The sequence below is a fragment of the Macaca nemestrina genome, chromosome 4 (genome assembly GCF_043159975.1).
Source record: "Macaca nemestrina isolate mMacNem1 chromosome 4, mMacNem.hap1, whole genome shotgun sequence".
Taxonomy (NCBI): domain Eukaryota; kingdom Metazoa; phylum Chordata; class Mammalia; order Primates; family Cercopithecidae; genus Macaca; species Macaca nemestrina.
In genome coordinates this window covers 185,162,965-185,187,928 of record NC_092128.1, presented here as the reverse complement: position 1 = coordinate 185,187,928, position 24,964 = coordinate 185,162,965, and the positions used below count along the sequence as shown (strand labels likewise).

The 24,964-nt window shown below is 50.6% G+C and overlaps 1 protein-coding gene across 2 annotated transcripts in view; it reads right to left on the bottom strand.

Moving 5' to 3' along the window:
• The window catches only part of LOC105472590 (ATP binding cassette subfamily G member 1), a 76,366-nt gene extending 52,163 nt beyond the window's left edge, over positions 1 to 24,203 (bottom strand). For both annotated transcript variants that reach the window (XM_011725970.3, XM_011725971.3), the window contains exons 1-2: positions 24,050 to 24,203; positions 17,472 to 17,715 (exon numbers count right to left, since the gene is read on the bottom strand). In XM_011725970.3, coding sequence (XP_011724272.1) covers positions 17,472 to 17,715; positions 24,050 to 24,091 — 286 coding nt within the window. In that variant the 5' untranslated portion in view covers positions 24,092 to 24,203. The remainder of the gene's footprint in view (positions 1 to 17,471; positions 17,716 to 24,049) is intronic.
• Positions 24,204 to 24,964: the final 761 nt, after the last annotated feature.

The following is a 24,964-nucleotide window of genomic DNA, read 5'->3' as shown; positions in this document are numbered from 1 at the left end:
TAATCTTCTTTATCCCACCCAGGTGATATTGCAAACCAACACACACACACACACACACACACACACACGCGCGCGCGCGCGCGGTATTAAAATTCGGTTCTGTGAAACAGATAAAGATAAAAATAAAATCTGCACCTCTTAAATAATAATATAAATTGCTGAATCCAGGCACTTCTGCCCTGTTCCCTGGTGTGCAACAGTCCACCGTCCCCGAGGAGGTACCCTGGAGGACATGAGCTTTTACTCCCATCCCTGCAGAGGAAAGGGGCCGACGGGCTCCCCAAATTCATAGTGTGACTCGTGAGACTCCACCTGGCCCTGCTGTCTGCATCTCTGTCTGACCACCCAGGTTCACAGGGAAAGCTGACTTTGAAGGCCTGGGAGTGGTGAGATGCTGAGGCCGCCTGACTGTGGGAGAGCAGGCCCCTCACTCCTGCCTGCAGTGCAAATGTGGATGATGCCACCTCTTGCTCCAGCTTTCCCAGGGCTCAGGGTGGCTGCCACGTGGCCATCAACTCCTCTTTACTCTAATTCAGCAGTTCTCAAGGTGGGATCCCTGGACCAGCAACAGCAGCATCACCCCGTACTTATTAGACACGGAACCCTGCCTGCCCCAAACCTGCTCACTCAGACCCCCGGGGGTGTGGCCCAGCCACTGGCATTTTCACAAGCCCTCAGGGCCACGGTGGAGCTCGCTTGATTGCCTCATTGCACTTCAGCCTCTGAAGGCACAAAAACTAAAAATCACAACAAAGAACTCTGGGTCACTGCGCCGGTTCATGGTCTGCTCTAAAGGCCTGGGATGTGGAAAGCGTGAAATAACACAAGAGCCAGAGCAGAATGAATGTCCCCTAACAGCCAGCGTTCTCCAGCAGCCAAGTCACCCGGCCACCTCTCATCATGCTCCTTCCGCCCTCCTCAGCGTCACCGCTTGGTTCCAGATACCACACACCTATAATACAGCTCCCTCCTCCTCTCTCATTGTACAGTTTGAGTTTTTGTTTTGTTTTGTTTTTAGGGACAGGGTCTCTGCTGTCACCCAGACTGGAGTATGCAGCAGTGCTATCATAGATCACTGTAGCCTTGAACTCCTAGGCTCAAGCAATCCTCCCTGCTCAGCCTCCTCAGTGCCTGGAACTACAGGTGCACACTGCTATGCTCTGCTAATCTTATTTTCTGTAGAGGCAGCATCTCGCTATGTTGCTGAGGCTGGTCTTGGACTCCTGGGCTCAAGCAGTCCTCCTGCCTTGGCCTCCCAAAGCACTGGGATTATAGGCCCAAGCCACTGTGCCAGGCCCATTGGACAGTCTTTTTAAAAAGCCAATATTTCCTAAAGGAAACTCAGAAAATCAAAATACAGTAGTAAGAATTGCACGTGCTTTGTAACTTTGCTTAAAATAAAATGTACTGGAGTCTACTTTGTGGCTGGCCCCACGTGCTTTAGAAAGGGATTTCATTATTTTGTGCTTTCAGTGGCAAGCATGTCTGTAAAACAAGTAACCAAAAACATCACGGGGAGTTTTTTTTTTTTTTTTTTTTTTGAGACAGGGTCTTGCCCTGTTGTCCAGGCTGGAGTGCAGTCACGTGATAATGACACACTGCAGCCTCAACCTCCTGGCCTCAAGTGATCCTCCCACGTCAGCCTCCCAAGTAACTGGGGCCACAGGCATGCACCATGCCTGGCTATTTTTTTTTTTTTTTAAATAGAGATAGAGTCTCTGATGCCCAGGCTGGTCTCAACCTCCTGCCCTCAAGAAATCCTCCTGCCTCAGCCCCACAAAGTGCTGGGATTACAGGTGTGAGCTACTGCACCCAGCAGGGCATTTTTAATACAAGAGAATCTCTTAGGAAACAGTATGAAATTATAAACACCCTATGGATTGTTTTTTTTTTTTTTTTTTTTTTTTTTTTTTTTGAGACAGGGTCTCACTCTGTTGCCCAGGCTGTGAGTGCAGGGGTGCGATCTCAGCTCACTGCAACCTCTGCCTCTCGGGTTCAAGTGATTCTCGTGCCTCGGCCTCCTGAGTAGCTGGGATTACAGGCGTGCACCATCACGCCCAGCTAATTTTTGTATTTTTAGTAGAGATGGGGTTTCACCATGTTGGCCAGGCTAGTCTCGAACTCCCAACCTCAAGTAATTCACCCGCTTAAGCCTCCCAAACTGCTGGGATGACTGCCCTGTGGATTTTTAAACTCCCCACAGAAATACACTCTGATGCATTTCCCCCTTTCCGTTTACGGTGAGCTCACAGATGTCACCAGGAAAAAAGCATCTCCGCTGTGCACTTGGTTTTTATGATAAATGGATGCTGAAAGCTGGCGGCCCAGCCAGGGTCATCTCCATCAGAATCCCATGAGGCAGTCACGTCTGGACGTGGCCAGTGCTCTCACTACGTGTCTGTGACAGTCAGAAGGATAAGACTCCCGGAGACCAACATGCTATTCACCAGGACTGCTGACCATCAGGCTAGAGTGTCCATTCCAGATCCCAAGCCTCCTGAAGTCCTTCAGAGGGTCTGCCCACGCCCTGAATCCCCTCCTAAGTCCCCACCTGAGTGCCCTCGGTCCCCTGGGTGGTGCGGGAACGCACATCTGGTGAGTGTGACCAAGCGTGGCCTGTGCTGGTCATGCCATTTACTCTCCCAGAAGACAGACAATAGAGCTTAATCTGGTCCAGGCCATGAGAACTGGCTGGTAGTCTCCACCGTTAGACAACCTCCCAAGCTCATCAGACTTTTCAACAGCGCGGCTTCATTCTCATTAAAATTAACTTTTTGGCTGGGCGTGGTGGCTCATGCCTGTAATCCCAGCTTTTGAGGAGGCCAAAGTGGGTGGATAACCTGAGGTCAGGAGTTTGAGACCGGCCTGGCCAACATGATAAAACCCCGTCTCTACTAAAAACGCAAAAATTAGCCGGGCGTGATGGGTGCCTGTAGTCCCAGCTATGTGGGAGGCTGAGGCAGGAGAATCACTTGAATCCATGAGGTGGAGGTTGCAGTGACTGAGACCACGCCACTGCACTCCAGACTGGGTGACAAAGCGAGACTCCGTCTCGAAGAAAACACAAATGACTTTTTAAGCCATAAGTGTGAAGGCAGTAAACATTTTAATGTTTCAAGTTCATGGAAAAGGACTATGGCCTTAGGCAGTCACTGGCTGTTTCATATGATCTCAAAGAGCAAACAGGAGGAGCCAGGTGTCAGTTGGGCTAGGCTTGGTCCTGGGGTCCACCTGTTGGCAGCAGGAACTTGAACTCATCGTCCACCTGTCTCCAGGCCACGGTTTCCTCGATGATAACACGGAAGCAGCACCTCGTGTGGCTGTTGGAGACCCAGCATGGCAGGCACCATGGCCTGGCATAACACTGTGTGACCTGGAGGCCACAGGCGCCCTCATCCTGCCACCTGCCCTCCTCTCCTGCCTGTCCCAAGATGAGCACACACAGCGTTCTCCAGGGCCCTGCAGAAGGCACCATGGGCTCCCACAACCACGGCCCAGGGGATGAAATGACATCATGATCCTTTTCTGGGGCTCCAATTTGAGTGGTGAGATACTGGAAGCCTGGCAATCACCAGACACCCAAAAATGACTAAAGGGGAACCTTCTGGAGCTTCGGCCCCTTGCCCAGCTCGCTGATTCTGAAGAGGCCACATGACAAAGGCTCATCACCCAAGTGGTGTGAGCTTCTGTGACACAGAGTAGATGAGCAGTAGCCATCGTATGAGTCAGAGGCCAGGCCCCGGAAGGTCTTCTGCCCCAACCGGAAGCTGGCTCTAGGAGCATGGGTCACCCAAAGACACACAAAGGCAAGATGTAGCCCAGCCAGGGGACCAGTGTGGGGCTCTGGAAGCAGCTACCTGGGTCACCTCTTAGCTCTGCTACTTGTAGCCCTGTGACCCCGGACAAGGCCCCTCCACCTGCCCTCACCCGTCCCCTCTCAAAGGGCAGCAGTGAGGCTCATGGGAGCATGTAGGTGTGAGGCCCGAGCACACTGCCCGGCGCCTAGGAAACGCTAAGTCAACAGTGGCCACCAGTCAACAGTGGCCACCAACTAAATCCTTGCTCTTTCCCTTTCATTTCTAAAGCCTAAGGTATCAAGCCACACTTAACATTTAGAATGAGAACTAAAAGGCTTTGATCCATCTTAGTGATTCTAAGATATTATGATTTTATTACATCACATATAAGAAGGGTAGCCATGGTTTGTTAAGTGCCACATGCTGGTCACAGTGCTTCATAGGTATCAAGCTATTTGATCTAATAAGATGGATATTTTTATTATTAATATTTCCTTTTTACAGGAGGGATAAGTCACCAGTTGCCCTGCTAGTGGGTGGTGGAGCCAGTTCTGAACCCAGACTCTCTTACCGTGGAGCCCACATTCCCAAGCTCTGTCCTATACTGCCTCCTCCTTTACCGAGGGCATTTTGCTAAAAAGTGCTACACCTGGAATCATTTTATTGAAATAAATAGGGGGAGAAAGAAAATTTTAACTAAGCTCCACATATAGTTCAATTCATCTTAACCTCCTTGTTACATGTTAATTTAGTATTACCGCAAAGGAGAGTAAGTGCATTTTCTATAAAGCTACAACATTAATGGATTTACATTAAATATTTGCAAATCCAAGAACAATGTTCACACCCTGCCAATGGGTGTGAGACAGTGGCTCCCACCAACCCCAGCGCTGCTGCCACCTCTCCCTGCCATGAGCTGAAAACCAGAGCAGTGGGCACGACATCCTCAATTTTCAGTCATGACCATCTAGCCACAAGACTAAAACACACAGGAGCTGATAACATCTCACATCCTCCTAAGATAACCTGCATCAACCTTGCCAATGAGCCAAATTCTGAAGTGTAACGTTGCTTGCCAAGCTTTGTTTCAATGATGGAAATTTCCATCCAGTAACTCACAAATGTAGAAACTGAAATATAAATAGTTCAAAGATGCAAAGCTTGTCATCCAGCGATCTGAAAGTACTTGAGAGAGCTCTCAGAAATAATAAGACTGTTACCTGTCTTGTACACGCAAGTACACAAGTCTCAAGATAGAGGGATTTAACATCTCTGAACTTAGTCATAATATGAGCCATGAGTAAGAAACCAGGAGAAGTCTCAGAAAAGGAACCATACAAAAATTCTCTAGGAGGACAACTCCAGGGAGCATGTAGCCCATCTTGGGAAAAAGCAGAAAGCTCAGGGTGTTGAGACTTGAAATCCCCATTTTGTGTAAGAGACGGCACTTTCCGTGCTGCCCGGGCAAAGGCCCTCACTGCTCCTGGCCACAGCATCTTCCTCCCTCAAAGGGAATGGGGAGAAAACCTGACTGCAGGGTTGCTGCAAAGACAGAGTAAGTTACTGCCACAGACTAATAAATACCAAGCTAATACTATTATTATTAGAAGGAGAAGTATTTGGCTTCATGAAACCAAGAACACAAAAAAACAGTTTTTAGCAAAATTTGACCTGTAACATTAAAATACCTTGAGCACTATTGTGTGCCAGCCCTGGCTGTAGTGATGACCTCTGCTATTCCTCGCTTCGATCCTCTGAGTTTGGCACTCGGAACAGCCCTGTTCTGTAGATGAAAAAACTGAGGCCCAGGGTCACATGGTTAAGAAGAGGCGGACCTGGTATTCAAGAGCAGGCTGCTTGACCCAGAATCCAGGCTCTTACCATTCCCCAACCGCCCCTCCGCCCATCCACGGTGCTGTAAGTGAGGCCAAAGAAACAGCCCTCAGAAACCAACTGCATGAAGCTTAGTCAGAGGTGGCTCATGGGTTTGACATAGTAAGGGAAGATCAAAACAGCCCAGCATCTCAAGGTTCTTGTTTTTCCTCTCTACTTCTCTCTACCAAGCTGTCTTTAAGGGTAAAAGTATATGCTCTTCTACTGTGATTTAGCTTTTTGTGATTCCATTCATTCATTTGCACGCCAGCTCTCAGCCAGGTGCTGGCTGGGCAGCTGAGATGCAGGGGTAACTTTGGAAGCTCAGAAGAGAAGCACAAAATCCCACGGTGAGCGCCATAAAGCCATGATCATAGGGGCAGAGGAGCACGATCATAACCAGGAAAGACTCTCCTGGCCACGGGGGTAAGGGTGAATGAAGGAAGCTTCCCCTAGCCTGGGGAGATGAGGTGGGTTCTTGGTAGAGGGTGTGTCCCAAAGAAAGCACAAATGCTAGAATGACAGGCAGTTCAGCCTGGCTAGCCCATGGGGAGTGGCTGCAGAGACACAAAGCTGGGAGAGAAAAAGGTCTCCAAGGGAGCCCTGCTGGCCAGGCTGTTCTTTGAAATTCATATTCTAGAGACTTAGCCAACTCAGAGATTGAGGGATAGTTCTCAAGAAGCACAGAACGCCCCTGGGAAGAGAGAAGGTGACAAATTGGCGCTGCCCATTTTCCTCTCTAAACCAGAAAATTCAGAGAAAGGCTGCTGGGTTTGGGCCAGGGCACGTAGCACATTTATGACAACTGAAGGGGAGGAGGCCTAGAGGCACAAGGCTGGATGGTCTCCTGCTCACACCATTCAGGACACAGCCATTTTCTGGACAAACTCATTTGCAGATCTTCAGAAACAGGAAACCTGCAGCTTCTGCTGTAACTCCTAAAGTGAGCGCTGATAAATATGAAACTTAGTGAAAGGGCTCTTCCCTTTTTCAACAGACTTTTGTGTAGAGTCCATTCTCATGTTAGTGACACACATCCTTACTGTAACACCATAGTTATTGTAGATATACCCTTCCTTCTTGTTGCAAAGATTTTCATCCACCACCATCTCTGGTTTCCTGTGTCCACCCATTGGCTTAGTGGGTTTTGGCTTGGAAACTGTCATTTCTATATGGGCTTACAGAAATGCGAGCTCCACAGCCACAAAATCCAATAAGCAAGCAGGCAACGAAAACCCAAGACTGCAAGGAAAAGCAAGCCCTTGGGTATCTTTGCATTTGGTCAGGAGCCCAAAAGGTTGAGCAAAGCATCTGAAAGACGATGTTTAACATTTCACAAAACACCTAAATTATGCCCGAGGGAACTAGTCCCGCTGGGTGTCTAGAGAACGCCCTGGTCTCCAGAGACAGCAAAGCGTGGCACCTCCGAATCCACCCAGGTGGCCCCAGGCCTTCCAGTTACCCAAACAGAGTACAGCTGGTGGAAATGATGTCTGTTATCACACTTACGGGTTCACACACAAAAAACTGTAATAGATGCCCTGGAAAACACGCCGTAAAGTTCAGCTGTGATCTGTCCTTGCCTCTAACCTGCCCAGGGTGGAAGTGACTCGTCAGGCAGCCGGGAAGCGTGACCTTGCAGCATGATCTCCGGATTCCAGCCGGCTTAGCCGAGCCAACGCTGCAGATTCCCAAGGGCAATTCCAAGGTTCCAAACCCCATCCTGGCCATTTTTCAGTGCTGACCCCAGAGAAGCCTCAGACATGCTTGGACCCACCCCAGGAGGCCCTGGCTCCCTTACAGCTCCACCCTACACTGTCAGCTGAAACCAAAACCAGCACGTTTTATAAGGAATCAAAAATCACCTGTCTCCTAGGAAAATTGTGCCACCTGAAGACCTGTAAATCAAAAATAAAATTCAAAGGCAACCATCCCCTGCAACCACGGGGACAGACTCCCTCCTTGGCCATGGCACTCTAAAATTTCACCTGAAAGACTGCTTCAGGACATGACAGGAAGTGGGGGTCCGTCCGACATGCCTTATCATACTCTATAACATTAACAACACACACCTTAAGTCTGATATGAAGCATTTACGGTCTGTTCTCTCTCAAGCCTGCTGCCTGAAGGCCTCATCCGCATGATACAACCTAGGTCCCCACAGCCCCGTATGGTAATCCAGACATCCCTTTCTATCGATAATAACCAATTAGAAAAAATTTTAAATTTACCTATAACCTGGAAGGCCCCCTTTGGGCTGTCCCACCTTTCTGGACGGAACCAATGTACATCTTAAAGTACTGATCACTGCCTCACCTCTCCCTAAAAGCATGAAACCAAGCTGTTCCCGACCCCTCTGGGCACGTGTTCTCAGGATCTCCTGAGGCTGTGTCACGGGTCATGATCATTCAGGATAAATCTCTTTAAATGTTTTAGTTTGACTCTTTTCGTGGACAGACCTCTCTGATTTAAACAAGAGTCTGGAAGATTCCCGCAGTTCCCCGACGCTGCTGAAGCCACAGAGGCGCAGACCCCACACACCGGCGGGCCGTTCCACTGCGGACGCCACACCAGCATTTGCGCGTCATTTCCATTCCCGGGGTCTCCCAGTCACTGCTCAAGCCTGAAGGGACCGCAGGCCGCCCCGGGTGGCAACACCTCACCCTCGGGTCCACACTGGCAACTCTTCGTACTACCAGGGCTCTCGGGCTTCCTGGCCCGGTGTTCCTGAACCCAGGGAGGGGAACACGAGGACGTGCGGGGCGCTGGGATTTGCACTGCCCGGGTGATTCCCTTGGCATGGGGCCGCCCCTGTCCCAGGGAGGCTGCGACCCCTGCTCAGGACTGCAGCTGCCTCCTCCTGCTTGGCAACAGCCCCCGGCGCCGGCAGCCAATCGCGCGGAGCGCCGCCGCTCAGCCGCAGAGGTTACTAGCGAGCGTTGACCGGGAGTAACCCCGGCGCGGGCGGCGGCGGCGGCGGCGGACGGGCGGACACTGCGCACGCGCGGCGGCGGGCACCCTCCCCGCCCGCACCTGCGCGAACGAGGGGGCTCCGGCAGCGCTGTTTTCTCCCGGGCGTTGAGCTCCGGCAAGGGCGCGAACGTCGCCCTGCGTCCACAGGCCTGCAGAGTCAGCATCTGCACCAGCCAGAGAAAGGACGGGCTTTTACTCAGTATGGAGAGCCTGCGTTAGAGCTGCCACTCAGTGGGCAGAACATCACCATGGGCCAGGATGAATCCCGCCCTGGGAGGGAACGTCTGGGTGGAGGCCAGGTGGCCTGATAACCCCAGGGCCAGGGTGGGCAGAGGTGTCCAGTGCAGCCCCCAGCCAGGTGCGGGGAGCTCGGGACAAAGGACAGAGGCCAAATATGCCCCCATACCTCTATCTATGAAAGAATTCCCGAAACACGTCCCCCAGGAGGCCTTTTGTAGCCCCTCATTGTCAGCAGGCTTTGGGGTTTATGTCCTGGGTAAGGAAAACTCAACACAGCTCATTTTATTACCTGGGTCTGAGCGATTGCGAGAGATGAGTTCTCAGTGGCGCTTATAGAGGCAGGGAGTTGGGACCCCAGGTGTTAAGTCCAGTGCTGGACCTGCCGCCTACCTGCCAGCGGTCCTGGGCAGGCCCTTGTCCCCGTACCACCCTCCTTCCCTTCTGGAGAAGATGCCCATACTGATGTGTGTCCCATGCCGCTCCCCTAAGGCTTAATGAGGCAAATCGCCAAATAAAGCAAACACGATTTGCTCAGTAAACACCAGTTACCTAAAAAGAAATTAAAAATAAAAACAAACAAAAACTTTCTCCCAAAACTGTGGGAGGAGAGAAATAACAACTGAGAAATCCCATAAAACTCCTGCCAAAAGGTTCACTTTCAAGATAGGCAGTTGAGATATCAGAGAGGGGGACTTTTTTGGTTGGAAGGCACCAAGTTGCCTTATAACAGTAAAAGAAACAGAAAGAACGTGACTCAGGTTCTGCCCTTCCAGCAAGTTCCATCCCTATCAGTTTATAGACAGCAAGAACCTTCCAGCAGGGACACCTACCTGCTGCCCTGCCCCCTGCGGATGCTGCTGTGATGCCCACCTCCCGAAGCAGGACTCTGATCTCATTTCCTGCAAGGGCCATGTACTTCTTATTTCCTCCTCTTGAGGTAGCCCTGGATTGTAATGTATTTGGTTATTGTTCTGTACTTGGCTGGGCTTTTCCCCTTCATTTGTGAGCTCATTTCAAGACCAAGATTAACTTGGTCTGCAGAGTTTCAGAAAACAGAACCTGGATCCACAAATGAACATTGCCCAGATACAGATTTCAGCTCAACAGACAGAAGCATTTTCTAAGAATGAGAGTTGTGCAAACATAGCCCGGCTGCCTGGGAGGTGTCAGTTCCTGGTTGCTGGAAGTGCTCAGACAGAAGCTGGCTGTCCCTTGTCAGGAATGGTGCGAGAAGACTCCCTCCACAGGGCAGGAGGGCGGGCTACGGCAGCACAACTCCTTTTGGCTCCAAGATTCGGACTCTAAATATAGGTCTCAGCTGGATGTAATCACAGCCCTGAAGTCACCCTGGTGTGTCTTACTTTTGACACCAAGTGCCATTTACCCCACAGAGCACGGAGGTGACAAAACAGCACACAGCTGACAAAGTGGGAAGTAAAACTCTTGGCTGCAGGTCAGACTGGATCCCTGCAGGCCCACTCGCCACCGCTCATGACGGAAAACCCATCTTGTTGCCTTTTCTCACAACATGAGCAAAAACAGTCAGCACTGGGGACATTTTATTTGAGAGTAAGCCTTCCCATGCAGGTGTCAGAACTTCATCCACATGAGTTTGATGGAGAATGCACCTCCATGACAAATCCCTAGTTTTACCGTTTAGTCCTTCAAGATATATTTAATCTGACCTACATGGTTTTCTTTGTTCATCGCTAATCTGTTGATTCTAGAACTGAACTCAGAAAGAGCAGGTGTATGGTTCTAAACATTTCTTTCCTGCCAATTTATAAACAAAAGAAACGGTGTCGTGTTCAGCAAAATGTCACCTTTGGTTATTTCTTGAACTGGTGGATTAGGTTCTGGTTTATAGGGAGGGCCTCCATTTGAGAATGTGAACTTTTCAAGATACAAGCCTATTCAAGGCAGTAGAGGAAGGCAGGGGGGCACCCACCATGCAGGTGAAAATGATTGTGGTAAGAACATCCTTCAACAGTTAAACAGTGACACCAACCCCCACGGAGCAGAGCACAGTCCTACAGAGTCGCACTGAAGGGGCCAGATGGTTCAAGAATACGAGCACTCTCTGGGAAAATGACAAAGTATTAACATGTCCAAATAAAGAAACTGCCAATCCAAAGGTGGCAAAGAGAAAAGGAGACCCCAAGGCCAATGTTGGCAGAGCCATCCGAGCCTTGTCCAGGGAGGCTGCCACAGCTAACAATGCCACACTAAGGAGTCACACACCCAGATCCCGGCTCCCAGCTGGTGAGGGTTTGGTTTCCCATGCAACATGCTCATAGGGAGAGAATGTGTGGGCTGGAGGAGAGCATCTAGGCCCCTTGGATGTGAAACCTGTTCAAGAAAGTAGCAAACCCCTTTGGTCTTGCACATAGTGGCTAAACATTCATCTCATATGAATCTGCTGTGAGAGCTGGTCCATTCTCAACATTTTTTCAAAGCCTCTTTGGGACCCTGTAAGGCAGAGGGGTCAGAACTCTGCCGGAAGACCTCATCACCAAAGGAATGCTACCCCTCAGGGCCTGAGTGGCAGCCCGCCTACCCACCCCGGGCACCACTAAGAACCTAGGAACTGGCCACAGCAGGGAAAAGAAGGGTTTTTCCAGTCCTCTGAATTCCCCAAGGCAGACTCAGGCATTCGGCTCCTCTTTGTCAATGCCCCAGCCTCAAGCAAGCCACCCCTGCAAGTGGCCTGGGGCCACCACACTGCACCAGGAATCAGCTGTAGCCTCCAATAAAGGTGAAGGACTGAAAGAAATGTCCTGTGGACCCACAAGAAAGCCCACCTTAGCATAACAGCCTTGAAGAAGCACCAAAGTAACTCACTCATGCTAGGGAACTATCAATCCCCCTTCAGCCTGAGCACCTGCCCCTCTGAAACCCCCTAGCGATAGGATCTCCACACTCTGCCTTTCACTGGGCTGCCTCCCCTCCCTGTTCTAGCAGGTTGGATCAAGTCACCAGCACTTGGTCAGAATCCAGTCTTCCCTTAATGGAATTCCTGAAAGGATTTATTAATGGTGCCTTCCATGCACTTTAGATGGTCCGTCATTACAGGCCTTGTGAAATGGCTATGGAAATTATGAGAAAGCAACCCTGAATTTGAGAAAGGTGTCCAAATGCTTAGGAGCAAACCAATACAGATAATCTGACTTGGCGCTGCCCGGAATATTTAACCCCTTCTGGTTTTTGGCAAGGATGAGGCTGGAGGGTTGGGTTTCAAAGCATGAGGTGACATGGCGTTCCATCAGAGCATCACCATGTGGAGGCCATGGCCTGACTGCAGATAGGAAAGAAAATGCTCTAAAGCCCCAGGTATGGCTACATTTGTTCTCAACCTGAACTTCGCCTCCAGGTAATCTTAGGAGGTGAATTTGATTTCTGAGAATCGCTTCACCTGTTGGAGAGAAAGCACGCCATGCACATCAACCTCCCCTTCCTGGTGAGGAGAGGGAAGCTGGAGCCTCTCCAGAGGGACAGGAAATCCCTGTAAAGGGCCAATGGCCACTGACATCCAAACAGGCCAATTAAAAGGAAAATACATCAGTTTACAGCCAAGACAACCCCAAACCATTTCATAACATGGGGCTGGGCACAGCTGTGCCTTGGTTGTCCAGTCTTGTGCCCACGTCAGGGCTAAGCACTCGCTATGCTCCTTTTTGGCCTGAAATCACACAGACCTGGTTCTGAGTTCCTTCCTACCCAGTCCTATGATGTTGGTTACATCTCTGAGCCTCATGTCACAGCTTTCCACAGGGAGAATACGCAGATCCTTCCTGAATCGGCCCCGTGAGCCAAGTGGATTGAAGAACGGCTCTCATTCAGTCAACTATGCCTGGAAACCGCCGGGATCTCCTGGGAGATGGGCAGTGTATGAGTACCCAAGCATTCCATTTGTTCGTTGTGGCCAGTCACACCCTAATAAAATGAGACCCTTGTGTGAATGGGCTCTGAAAGCAGCTTACAATAAGATCTGTTCATCCCCATCATCTTTACCTAAGAAGAATTTTATTCTGTGAATTTGCTCTTAACCACATTCCTAAATATTCTCAGCATAGTGTCTACTCTGTAGGAAGCAAAGGCCGCTAAGGGTGAGGAGGAACAGCTAAACCAGATCACTCTGATCTGTCCCCAACACAGTTTGTGTGACAACACCAAAGATGGTATTGTTCCGAGCCATTTGTCCCATTGGCACAAGCTACGTGAGCGAATTCCTTGAGGGAGAGTAATTACTGTATCCGAAGCCGGGGAAATTATCCTTGGGGTGTACTCCTCTCTCCTGAGAATAGTTCCTCTCACAATTACGTTCTTTGCTAGGAATCTATTATATGATCTAGTTTTCCCTCCAAAGACATCATTAATCATATGGTGAAAATGTAACTACAATTGAAAATACAAGATGTTTTGTTAAAATGCCATATTCAATGCTTAGTAATCGTCAAGCTCAAAAATTTTAAAGAATCAGTGCCTGGCATCTCCTTCTTAAAAATACCGCTACTGTTTCCCGCATGGCCTTTCTTGTAAGAATTGTAAAGTTCACCTTCTTTAAAATAATTACCTAGGACTTCATGAAGTTATTCTGGTCACAATGCCCAACTTTGCTATGGCATTCTATGTTGAGTTTATATCGCAGCACCATGTTTTGGGTGAAATCACGTGAGAAAAAGTCTTTCCTGGAAACAACTGGAGTGGTCCAGTGTCTTTGTAATGGGAAGGAACTTGGACTGTGAGTCAGAACAGCTGGGTCCCAGCCCTGGCTCTGCCTTTGAGCGAATCAGCTCTGTGCCTGAGATCCTGTTTCCTTTGCCCTACTGTGAAGCATGGGACCAGGCACTTTCTTTTTTTTTTTGAGATGGAGTCTTACTCTGTCCCCCAGGCTGGAGTGCAATGGCACGATCCCAGCTCACTGCAACCTCCACCTCCCGTGTTCAAACAATTCTCTTGCCTCAGCCTCCCGAGGAGCTGGGATTACAGGTGCCTGCCACCACGCCTGGCTAATTTTTTTGTATTTTTACTAGAGACAGGGTTTCACCATGTTGGCCAGGCTGGTCTCGAACTCCTGACCTTGTGGTCCACCCACCTAGGCCTCCCAAAGTGCTGGGATTACAGGCGTGAGCCACCGCACCCGGCCAGAACCAGGTGCTTTCAAAACTCCTTCACTTCTTATCTTCGGAGACACCTCTCCAGCAATGCCAGGACATCCAGCCTCAGCGTGATCATTACAATTCGCTCAATGCATCAAACTGAATTTTTAAAAGGTGAAAACAATGGACTTGATACAGACAGCAAAATGAATACACTGAGAGCAGTCAGAGAAGTTGCCCCTGACCCAGCGTCACACTTGGGGTCGCACAGAGATGATGCCAAATACAAACTCCGCCACCGTGAGAAGAGAGAAACGCAGAGCAAGGCTGGGCTCTGACTTCTCGGCCTAACCTAAGTGTGGCTGGGACTGAGACCACCGCCAGCAATCAGAGGGACAAAAACAGGAGAGGGAGGAACCCATCTATGGGAGGAGCAAAAGAGGCCGACTTGGAGGACCAACAGGCGCAGAGGCCGACCAGGAGAGTGGCGACCCGTGTGGGTGAGGTCCAGTGGGATGCAGCTCCTCCTGCAGCCCCAACACAAGATCCACATTGAATGCGCATTGTTATTGATTGTCCTGGCTTTTAGTTGGGGAAATACGGTACCCAAGTTGGAGCCAACTGGATGCAGCACCCAAGAGCAGGCTGGTGTTGGGAGAACAGTGGGCACAGAGAGGGCCTCTGCAGCTAGCACCCTTTGGCAGGAAAAACTCTTCAGCAATGGCAATCGAACCACCAACAGCAGGAAACCCTATGGGCACCAGAGTCTCCAGGAAGAGCTCTGCTTCCTTTCTGGCTGCATGGACCCTGGCACCCCATAAGGCCCTGTGCTAGGCAAGGCGTGGCCACCGTGTCGGAGTGCACAGAGCTGGAAATTGCTGCCTTCATCCCAGGCCTGCCCCTCTCGAGCCCAGGAGCATGGGCAAGTCCCTTAACCACCGTTGCCTCAGTTTCCTTTCTATTCTGTGTGCTGGAGTGATAAGCCATCTGACTCTGAATTGCAGGCACCAGGAACAAAGGAAAGGATGGGGCATGCAGGGGAGGAGGAGCAGGGAGAGGGAAGACAGACACAGGTGCTGCTGTGGTTGGGGAGGGCAGTGGGGAGGAAGCCAGACAGCAAAACTACCCTTGGCCCCCCCCCCCCGAAGAAATCAGCAGCTGGAACACACCAGATACATCCTGTCTGTCAACCCCTCTGGCTCCACCCATTTCTGACTCATGGGCAGGTCCCTTGGGAGCCCATTTTGGGCTCTTCCCCTGCCTGAGCCCACAAGGTTACTGTAGGGCAAGTCTTTATCTGGTGGCCACCCCACCCAGGCTGCTCTTCTAAGAATGGACAGTTGGGGCTCCTCCCTCACTAAGAGCCATTACCAGCTGGCTAACTGTGATGATTCATGTGATCAGTTTAAACACTTAGAGAATATAGGGGTGACGAGTCACATACTGGGTGATGTGGTTTGGCTCTGTGTCCCCACCCAAATCTCATCTTGAATTGTAATCCCCACGTGTCAAGGGAGGAACTGGGTGAGAGGTGATTGGATCATGGGGGCGGTTTCCCCCATGCTGTTCTCATGATAGTGAGGGAGTTCTCATGGGATCTAATGATCTAAATGTGTGTGAGTTCTTTTGCTCTCTCTCTCTCTCTCTCTCTCTCTCTCATGCCACCATGTAAGACATGCCTTGCTTCCCCTTCACCTTCTACCATGATTGTAAGTTTCCTGAGCCCTCCCCAGCCATGCAGAACTGTGAGTCAATTAAACCTCCTTTCTTTAAAAATGACCCAGTCTCAGGTAGTTCTTTATAGCAGTGTGAAAACGGACAAACACATTGGGTAGGGGAGCGATACTCTTCACTTGCAAACACTGGCTACAGCTGTGTGCCAGGCTTATGCCAAGACATTTCAAGCCCAGATGCCACCAGGTTTCAGACATCTACATTTCTGCATTACAGCCCATCTTCACTTTACAAGACACCATTCCCAGCATTTTCAACCATCATGACAACACTTCCAAGGCCACACATAACAGACGAACAGGAATCACTCTATGTTGCTCACTGCTTTGCCACAATTTGTCTATATGGACAAATGAGGCCAAAACATGACATGGTGTCCTGGTTTCTTGATACATTTTCCTATAAAAAGGAAGAAGGAGAAGGCTAGAATCCTATGTTGAAATTTCGACAGGATCAAAGGAGTGGGCCTACATCTGAGCCTGCCACAGAGCTGCTTTCTTAACAGAACAGGCTGGCATGCTCTGAAAATGCAAGTATCGCATCACAATGCTATACCGTTGTCTGTTGAGAAGGTACTGAATCTGTTTCTGTTTGTGCAAACATAGACATACAGTTACCCAGCCACCAACTGGGCTTGCAGGTCCCAGGGACCAGTCTGTCAAAGCTCTAAAATTGTGATTGCAATGAAGACAGGACTGCCAGTGCCAAGGGTCTCAAAGACTTAGCTTCAAGAGGGTAGAAAAACAAAAAGAAGATAATAAGGAAAAGAAGAAAGACAACTAAAAATTTAAACTGTGAGTCTTGGTTGGTCTTCTTCAAAATGAAAGAAGGGCTGAATCCAGTTTTAAGTTCAAAGTCCTAAAATATTAGAATTTTCCAGGGGTACCTGAGTCATTTGTATTGTTCCAAAGTCCTCCCAGATTTTCAAGTTGCTTTCCATGATTCGGTAGAAACTAGGGACCACGGTTTCTTGATGAAGTCTGACACGTCCTCTGCCTGTCAGCTCCCCCAACCCACCTGTCTGATCCACTTAGGAGCAGACAAGGGGTGCATGGAGCAGAAGGAGATAAAGGATAAATTCCACAAGAAGAAACAGATCAGGCTGGAAAAAACCACACCAACCCAGGGTGGCATTAACTCCACAGACCCTGAAACTCTAGAGCCAGGAAAGATTGCTGAGAAAACGCAAACTACCACTCATCAATTCCCTGTAACATGCAACAAGCTGGTGGCGAACTCCTGCATTGTGTGGCGTTCCAGACACCTCCTGAGCTGAGCTCCATCCTCTCTGTTTTTTCTATTTTTATGTATACAGCTCATTTCAACAGTTTAGTTTTCTTTCTAGCCCACCATGACCACCCACAAAAGAATCCTTTCAAGATGGGTCTCTGGAGAGGTCAGTCTAGGTTGCTGGCCACTTTTTAACACTTCACGCTTGGGAGGGGGCACCTGTCTCCCATTTTCCTCTGGGTGGTTCAAAAACAGTTCCACCATCAATCTTTGTGAAATTCTCCATAATGACATCGCAGAATTTCAGAGCAACCACGAACTTTGAGATCACCAAATCCAACCTGTTCATTTTATAGGTGAGGAAAATTCAGGCAGAAAGCAATAGAATAAATTGACCACTGCAGTGACAGCGTCGGGAAGAGAAACTCAGCCTTCCAACTTCCAGACCCCAGTTTTGCCCAAACAACGTGTTGCCTCCTTCAGAGGCTCCTCCCAGCTTGATACACAAAACAGCCGCCCTCCCTACCTTTCTTCCTCCACCAGGGTCCTTCAGGAACCGAGTAGGAAAGGTCCCTGAATTCAATGTTCACAGCTGCCCTCCGAGGCAAGGAGGAGAAGCGCTGGGCTTCCGTGAGGCTGTTATCTACTTTTTTCAGATGCCCATTCAGCAGGTCCGTCTCAGCGGTCTCCATGCTGCTGGACACCACCTCATCCACCGAGACACACACCGACTTGGGCTCCGTCATCTCTGCAGAGTAACTGCTGGCATTCTAGAAAAACCAGAGGAAGCAACAAGACCTGTTATAAGCTGCATCAAGAGAAAGAACATGAAGAGATTCACCATGAGGCTCAGGGTCATTGATTATTAATAGCAACACTTTTTCCACTGCAGGAGCGCCTTTGGCCCCAGGAGAAACGTGCCTACCTACAGGAATTTGTCATCTCTGTCACATTTTCTTCTATTAAAAAATGCTTAAGGTAAAGTGTTACGCTGATCTACAAGTCTTACTTTGGAATCATAAAATCGAATCATAAAACTATACTCGATGAATCATCCATTACCTCAAAGAAGAAAACACTGGCCACCATAAGCAATGATCTGTTTACAGTCCCCTCATTTTAAAAACCTCCATAAAGACACACCAGGGGCCTGAGACATAAATAACCGAGAAAGTTTTATTTACACTGAGCTGTTTTGTGTCTCTCTCGCGTAATCTCATAAAAATGTCTCAGGAGCAATGACATCACCTGAGCTGCTGAGTTTTGTGGGGACTGGCCTTTGTATTTTGCATTTAAAATTTCCAAGTCACTTACAACTCTGCTGTCTTGCTACCTCTTCATAAAAGCGCTGAAAAGTCGGAATGGTTAATATTTTTTAATCTGTTAGACAAACAAGGAAACTGAGACGTAGACAATGTAAGGACCGTGTTCCAGGTCCCACAATCAAGTGAGTAGCAGAAGTTATCCCAGAATCTGAGTCATAAAAAAATATATAGGTATTCATTTCATTGCATTATAAGAGTACCTAATCGTTTGTAGCTACCATTGGCTTTTAAAGCTTCCTCTGGGAGTCAAATGGAGTATCACCGATTGCCAAGAACCCGGAAGTATCCATGCAAAGAAAGGAATATCCTTTTTTAATGGCCTGGCAACCGTGAGCAGATCAATAAGCTTCAGGTACCTTCAAAACACGGGAGAACCTTGGGGGAGCAAATTGCTGTGCTTTTTCTTGCTGTCTTCCAAGTCGAGAGAGAACATCTCACAGTGCCAAAAGCATACACACACCCCTTCCGGGCATCTTCTACCTCTGAAGGCCTTCACGAAATCAAAACTTAGCTCCTGGGCTATAATACTGTGTGGCTAAAACTAAAGGTGCTGAGCGAAACTCTGATAAAGCTGAGCTTGGTCTGCTGGTCCCGGGCATGCGGGATGTCTTGGATGCCCGCGTAAGTGGGTTCCCGCATCCCCAAGCAGAGCTGGGAGGGTGTATGTGTGTCTGACAAGCGATCCGCACTCCTCAGGGGTCTGGTGTGATGATAAGATGCAGACCCCAAGGGAGCGACCCCGAAGCCTCCTCCCAGCTGGTCCTGATGCCCCTGTGGCAGGGCCTCTTGGAGGAGCTGCTGCCCCATGCCCCTCAGCCTGCCTTCTGGGCTCCTATGCTGCTGCCCCAAGTGTTTAGAGCTCACTTTGATTCCAAAAGGGCCCCCAAAGCCCCAGATCTGGGCCTTGGAGGGGGCATGTCGACAAAGCTGTGGAGAAAGACAAAGGGCTCTAGGCCTGGTTCCCCATGTCCGTTTCCATCCCCACCTTGCTGCCCAAGTCAAGACAGAACGTGCTGGGTTCTGCCCGATCCTGCTGGCAGACATGGGCTCTGCCCCGCGACCCCCGATGGCTGTGTGTGCAGTTGAGGGTAAGGCCTAGGGGGCTCGAGCAACTCCTCTCCTATTGTGGGCCCCTCCACCTTCACCCCAGGAGGCCAGCTGCCACACACCATCTGCTCCCTCTCCCCAGGCACCCATTGCATGTATGAGCCCCTGCTGAAGCCCAGGGACAGGTGCTTCTTTCCTGTGGCTGAAGCCCACACTGATACAGGGTGAATGGCCACCACACCAGCCATCTACATTATCATAAGGGCCTGACTTTCTCTGCTAGACTCACTCTCGGCTCACTCACTCACTCTCTCACTCCCTCATTCACTGGACAAACTGAGCACCAGATAAAGCCCTAGGGTCAGCAATCAGACAGACAGACATGGCCCCTGACCTGGCAAGCTCAAGTTCAAGATCCGACCCAGGCAAGAAAACAGGCAACTAATTACCATAGGTCAAGGGCAAGAGCCAGGCGGAAAGCAAAAGTGCCTCCGGATTGTTGAGAAGCTCAGCTGTGCTTCTTGATGCCTTGGTTATTTTCCTCTGGGCAGTCGCCTTGAGGACTCTTGGTCAGTGCATTTTCCCCATGTGTGCCTATGATCTGCTTCTTTCATTTTGAAGAAGACCAACTAATTACAATAGGTCAAGGCAAGAGCCAGACAAAGAGCATACCATGGGTAACTCAGAAGGGATATCTAACGCAACGCAGACCCTGAGATGGGGAGATGCAGGACAAAGTCTTTCTGCAGAAATAGAATCTTAGCTGAATTTAGCAAGGTGAGATGGAGGGGTGCTGGCTCCTGGTGGCCTCTGCTAGGGAACAGCGTAGACAAAGTCCCACCAGCACAAGACAGTGAAGCGTCCAGAGACCTGTAAGAAACGCAGGGGCTGGAGCGTAGATTTGGGCTGGTAGGGTGGGGGCAGGAGAGCAGGGGGCTTTAGAACAAGATGAGACTAGAGGGGTAAACAAGGTGCCCGTGGGGTAGGGCTTGCCAACTTGGTTAAGGGCTTTGCATTTTATCTAGAGATCTTTGGGGAGCCCTGAGGGAATAACAGGACCAGAACTGCGGAAGAGTCTCCTGCTGTGAGCCAGGTGGGGTGACGGTGGCCTGGATCCGCTGGGTGGTAGTGGGGCTGAAGGCAAGGGGACAGGCTAGGAGGATAAAACTGGGTGACTAAACTGATTTGGGAGTAAGAAAGAGAGAAGCCAGAATCAAGTACTTGCAATGTAAAGTATTAAATAATAATGACTCGTGCATGCTAGGTAAGTGATTATAAACAATAGTGTTTATTGATCCAGCAATTACCATGTGCCTGTTAAACTCTAGCCTACATAGTTTATGCCTCTTATTACCTCCACAACTCTAACAGGGACAGGGGCCCTGGGAGCTGGGATGACCATCTCTAGTTCGGAGGAAGTATTGGAAGCGCAGAGACATTGTCTGACTTGCTTAAGACCCTGTGATTAGGGCGTGGCTGAGCGGCTTCCAAGTCTGAGACCACAAGCCTCCGTAACGGCCCTTGACTGTTGCTTGGCCTTCCACGGGTAAGTTGTGGGTGTTTTGGCATCTTTCAGGCCTTGTCCATTATAGGAAAACCCACACCGGGGAAATCATGCAGCCCCACCCCCAAATAAACCAACAGAAAAGCAATGCATACAGTTGACCACCTTCCCTCCATGGCACCTAACAGCCTCACCCAATTAATAAAATCTTGAAAACTGTGTGATGCGAGGCAGTGGCCTGTCAGTCTGAAATAGACCAGCTCTCTGGAAACACATCCTCCGATGAGAGCTGCCGGCAATGTAGGTTACAGCGAGTTTCTCCTCAGCCTCCTGAGCTCATTAAAATTAAAACAAATGCATCTTCTCTCTTCATTTTTTCCTTTCACTCTTCTGTTTCCCTATCCTACTGAAGCATTGTCTTTGACCTTCCCCCACCCCCGCACCGGGCCACATATGATTTGTGCCGCACAATACATTGTAAGTCATAGTAAGTTCATTCATAGATGTGGAATGCCAAAGAGACCCTGTTAGGATTGTTCCTGGCTGCTGTTCATGGGAAATTTTCCTGGGCGCTGAGCAGAGTGGCCCGTGATTACAGTTTGAACCTTGGGCAGATAGAGATGCCTATTTAGCTGGGGAGCGTCTTTAGCAGTCAGTGAGCCACCCACAGTGAATGGTGAGCCACATTCACCCCATTTCCACCAAGAACACAGAGATAGAAACTTTTTCTCCCAGCATTAGGAGGAAGTCGGGAAACAGGAAGAGGAGCCAGTCAGCAGCACAGTTAGCATGCAGCTGTCTGTCTTCTCTCTTTGGTTCACTGCTGCCAGCCTTGGTACCCACCTAAGCATCCTAAGCATGTAAGAGGAAAATGCGCTGACCAAGAGTCCTCAAGGCGACTGCCCAGAAGAAAACACCCAAGGCTTCATACCCTTAACTGAGCCAGAGACCAGATCACACTTGAGGGGGTCACTCACAAGCCCAGAACAGCTCCAAATACCACCCTCCCACTAGAAACATTTGCCACCCCTTGCCTGCCCACTGAACTCAGGGACTCCAGCATGTTCTCCCGAGTGCCTGGCTCACCCCTAGGCATCTCCTTTGACTCACAGCTCAGAGGATCCACACCAGGATGGACCCCAGAGCAGGGAGGTGAAGGAAAAGCAAAATTTAAGATCCCAGGTATCTCTGAAGGGCTCTTTGTTAGTGACTTGGCCAGAATTTATTTTCTTTTTAATTTATTTTTTTTTTAACCCTACAGCCCCCAGAATTCCCAGGTGATCTTTCATTCAAGGACTAGCTGGGGCCTAACTCTGCTTAGCTTCTACCATCAGACTAGTGCTTTCAGGGTGGGACAGCTGTGCGTGAATAGAAACGTTTAAACTTTTTTTTAAAGTACCAAGTTTTCAGGGAGGAAAATAATTTTCAAAACAAAATAATGTTCTCCAAAACAATGAGCCCAGCTGTGACTGTCTCCACGTGATAACAAAACAGTTGAGCTCTGGAGGCTGTATCAAATCATAATATAACACTTAAAAAAAATCTTGGTATTAAACATCTGTACCTTAAAACATCGGATTCATTATTTTTCTACATGTCCATTATAGCAAAACCCACACCAAGCCACCTTTGCAGCTCTAAAAGGAATTCAGGAGTTACCTAGCATCTAATGTAAGATCAATAACTTTCTCTACCTGCAACTAACGTCAATAATCTCCTTCATTTTCCATGGTCAACCCCATTTAGGTTTCCTAATAGATGAATAAGTGCAAAAGGCAGAATTTCCAAGTGTTGCCCAAAGATTCAACCAGAGAAAAAGCAAGTGTCACCGGGAGGGAAACGGCTTTTCCGTTTTGTTCAATGCCTCTTCTACGTAGAAGCCACGTAGGGAAGACAGGGCAGCCCAGAGAGGGGAGTCAGACTGCAGGTCTCCGGCCCGGGCTCTCCCCTCCTCCACCCACCGCCTGGCCGTGTCTGCGGCCCCATTCTATCGTTTACACAAAATCATTATATAATGAGCTGGCGAGGCTCCGTATGTTCTACAGTAACCTGTTTGGAATCATAGGATGCAGTTGTCACAGCAGAGCATGCGCAGAAACCTGGCTACTTTTTTTTTTCTCTTGAGCTGAAGGCAAGAGGTAACTGTCGGTCAAATCCTGCTCAGCCCTGCTGACTTCAAATACAGGATGCTAAAAATGAAATACAGGGGAGGGGCGGGGTGAACCCCGGAGCGTGCCATGCACTGTGGGCTTACAGCCTCGGGGAAGTAATATTAGGGTACTAACTACACAGATACACGGCGTGGAATACGGAAGACTTTCCATTTGTACTTTAGCTACCTATACGATGCTAGTGTGCGGGGCGTAGACATGAAGGGCCCTAGGATAAGGTGAGGTGGGTGGCTGGGGGCCTGATGATTGGTTCGTTGTTTGTTCCTAATGCCAGAAAACCGGAAAGGGATATTCCTGACCACCCCTGGGAACAGCACTTACAGTAACTGTCCAGCAGTGAACTCGCCGACACCCCGCCATCCCTCTCCGGAGCTGGGGGGAAGTGAGATGCGCGTCCCTGTCACCACCGCGTCTCTCTCCGGCGCGCACAGAAAGGCGGCCCGCAAGAATCCGGGCTTGCCCCTCGCGGGTCTCCCCGGGCCTTAGCCGCCCCCTCCCCGAGTGGGTCCGGGAGAGGCTGTCCCCTGGAGTGCAGTCGCAGGCTCCAGCTCTCTGGGGGCAGCTTCCTCTTTGGTTCCCCAGACCTTGCCTAGCGTTCCTGGGGATGGCGCGAGAAGTCCCCAGTCCCCAAGCCCACAGCCGCGCGCGCAGGGCTCCCCCTCTTCAAGCTCCTCTTCCCTCCAGCCCAAGCTGCGGCCCTTCCCCAGTCCCTAGTGCACTCCAGGTCCCAAGAGCCCCACGCCCCCCGCCCGGAGGCCATCAGGTCAAGGCCATCGGTCCACTTGTAGGGCTGCTCGCTGCCCCCGCCCCACTCCCGGCCCCTTCGCCTTGTCAGTGCTCTCGGCCAGTGCAAGGGGCATCCCGAGGCTCCAGGTGGCCCAGGCGGAGGGGCGGGGATAGCGATCGGAGCCGGGCGCCTCTGTAGGGTGCCCTGGGTCAGCGCCCAGAGGACGCGCTCCAGGGAGGGGTGTCAGGTCGAGTGTGCGAGTCTTTGTGTGTTTCCTGCTCTCCTTGAAAATAAAACCGATCCCGGCGGGCGAAGGATGCGCTCACTCACCATGGCGGTGCCGACCGAGAAAGCGGCCATCAGACAGGCCATGCCCCGGGGGCGGCGGCGGCGGCGGGGACGAGGCTTGAGCTGCGGGGCCGAGCCTGCGCTGGCTCCGGGCTTGGCCGCTGCGCGGGGTGCGGGCTGCGCTCGGGCTCCGGCTGGGATCCGGCTCTGGCTCTGGCTCCAGCGCGCCCGGCCCCGCCCCGCGCGCGCGATTGGCTGGCTCCGAGGGGGCGGGCAGGCCGGCAGGTGCGCGTGCTCTTGTTTTGCTCCTGCGGGGGGCGGTGGACCAGGCCCCCTGAAGCACCGGTTCCGGGAGCCGCCCGAGCAGAGGCCTCGCAGGCGCCATGGGACCCCCCTGCCACCCCAGAAACCCCGGGTCCCGAACTCGCGGGGGCTGGGCCTGCACGGCCCGAGTGAGGCTGCCGGGACACCCGACAGACCCTGGGATTCCCAGGCTAGGAAATCCACAGCCTCCAAGCCTCAAGCGGCTGTGTGATGGGGCCAGAGAGGGAACGTCCAGAGAGGGAGCGTCCAGAGAGGGAGGGCGAGGGCAAGGGGGCTTCCTTCTTGCTGCTGCTTCTTCCCCTTCCCCCACCCCCGCGGTGTTGGGCAGCTCTCTGCCAGGCAGGAGCTTGAGGAGTAAAGAAAAGATGACCACTCCAACACCCCCAACAGCACTGGTATGGGGTGACCCCTGGCAGTGAGGCAGCGTGTGCACTAACACATGTGACATTGCTGTGCGTCAGCCATGGTGCTAAGTGCTGGGTTACAAAGGGTGAAGACAGCCAGGCCTCTGCCCTCTGCTCACCCCCAAAGAAAGAAGGCTCATTTTCTGCAGACAGAGGTGTTTCCAGAGCCGGGTTCAGAACCTGGCCATGGCCGTGTTCATGGAACTGTATAAGGAATGACACCAGGGCA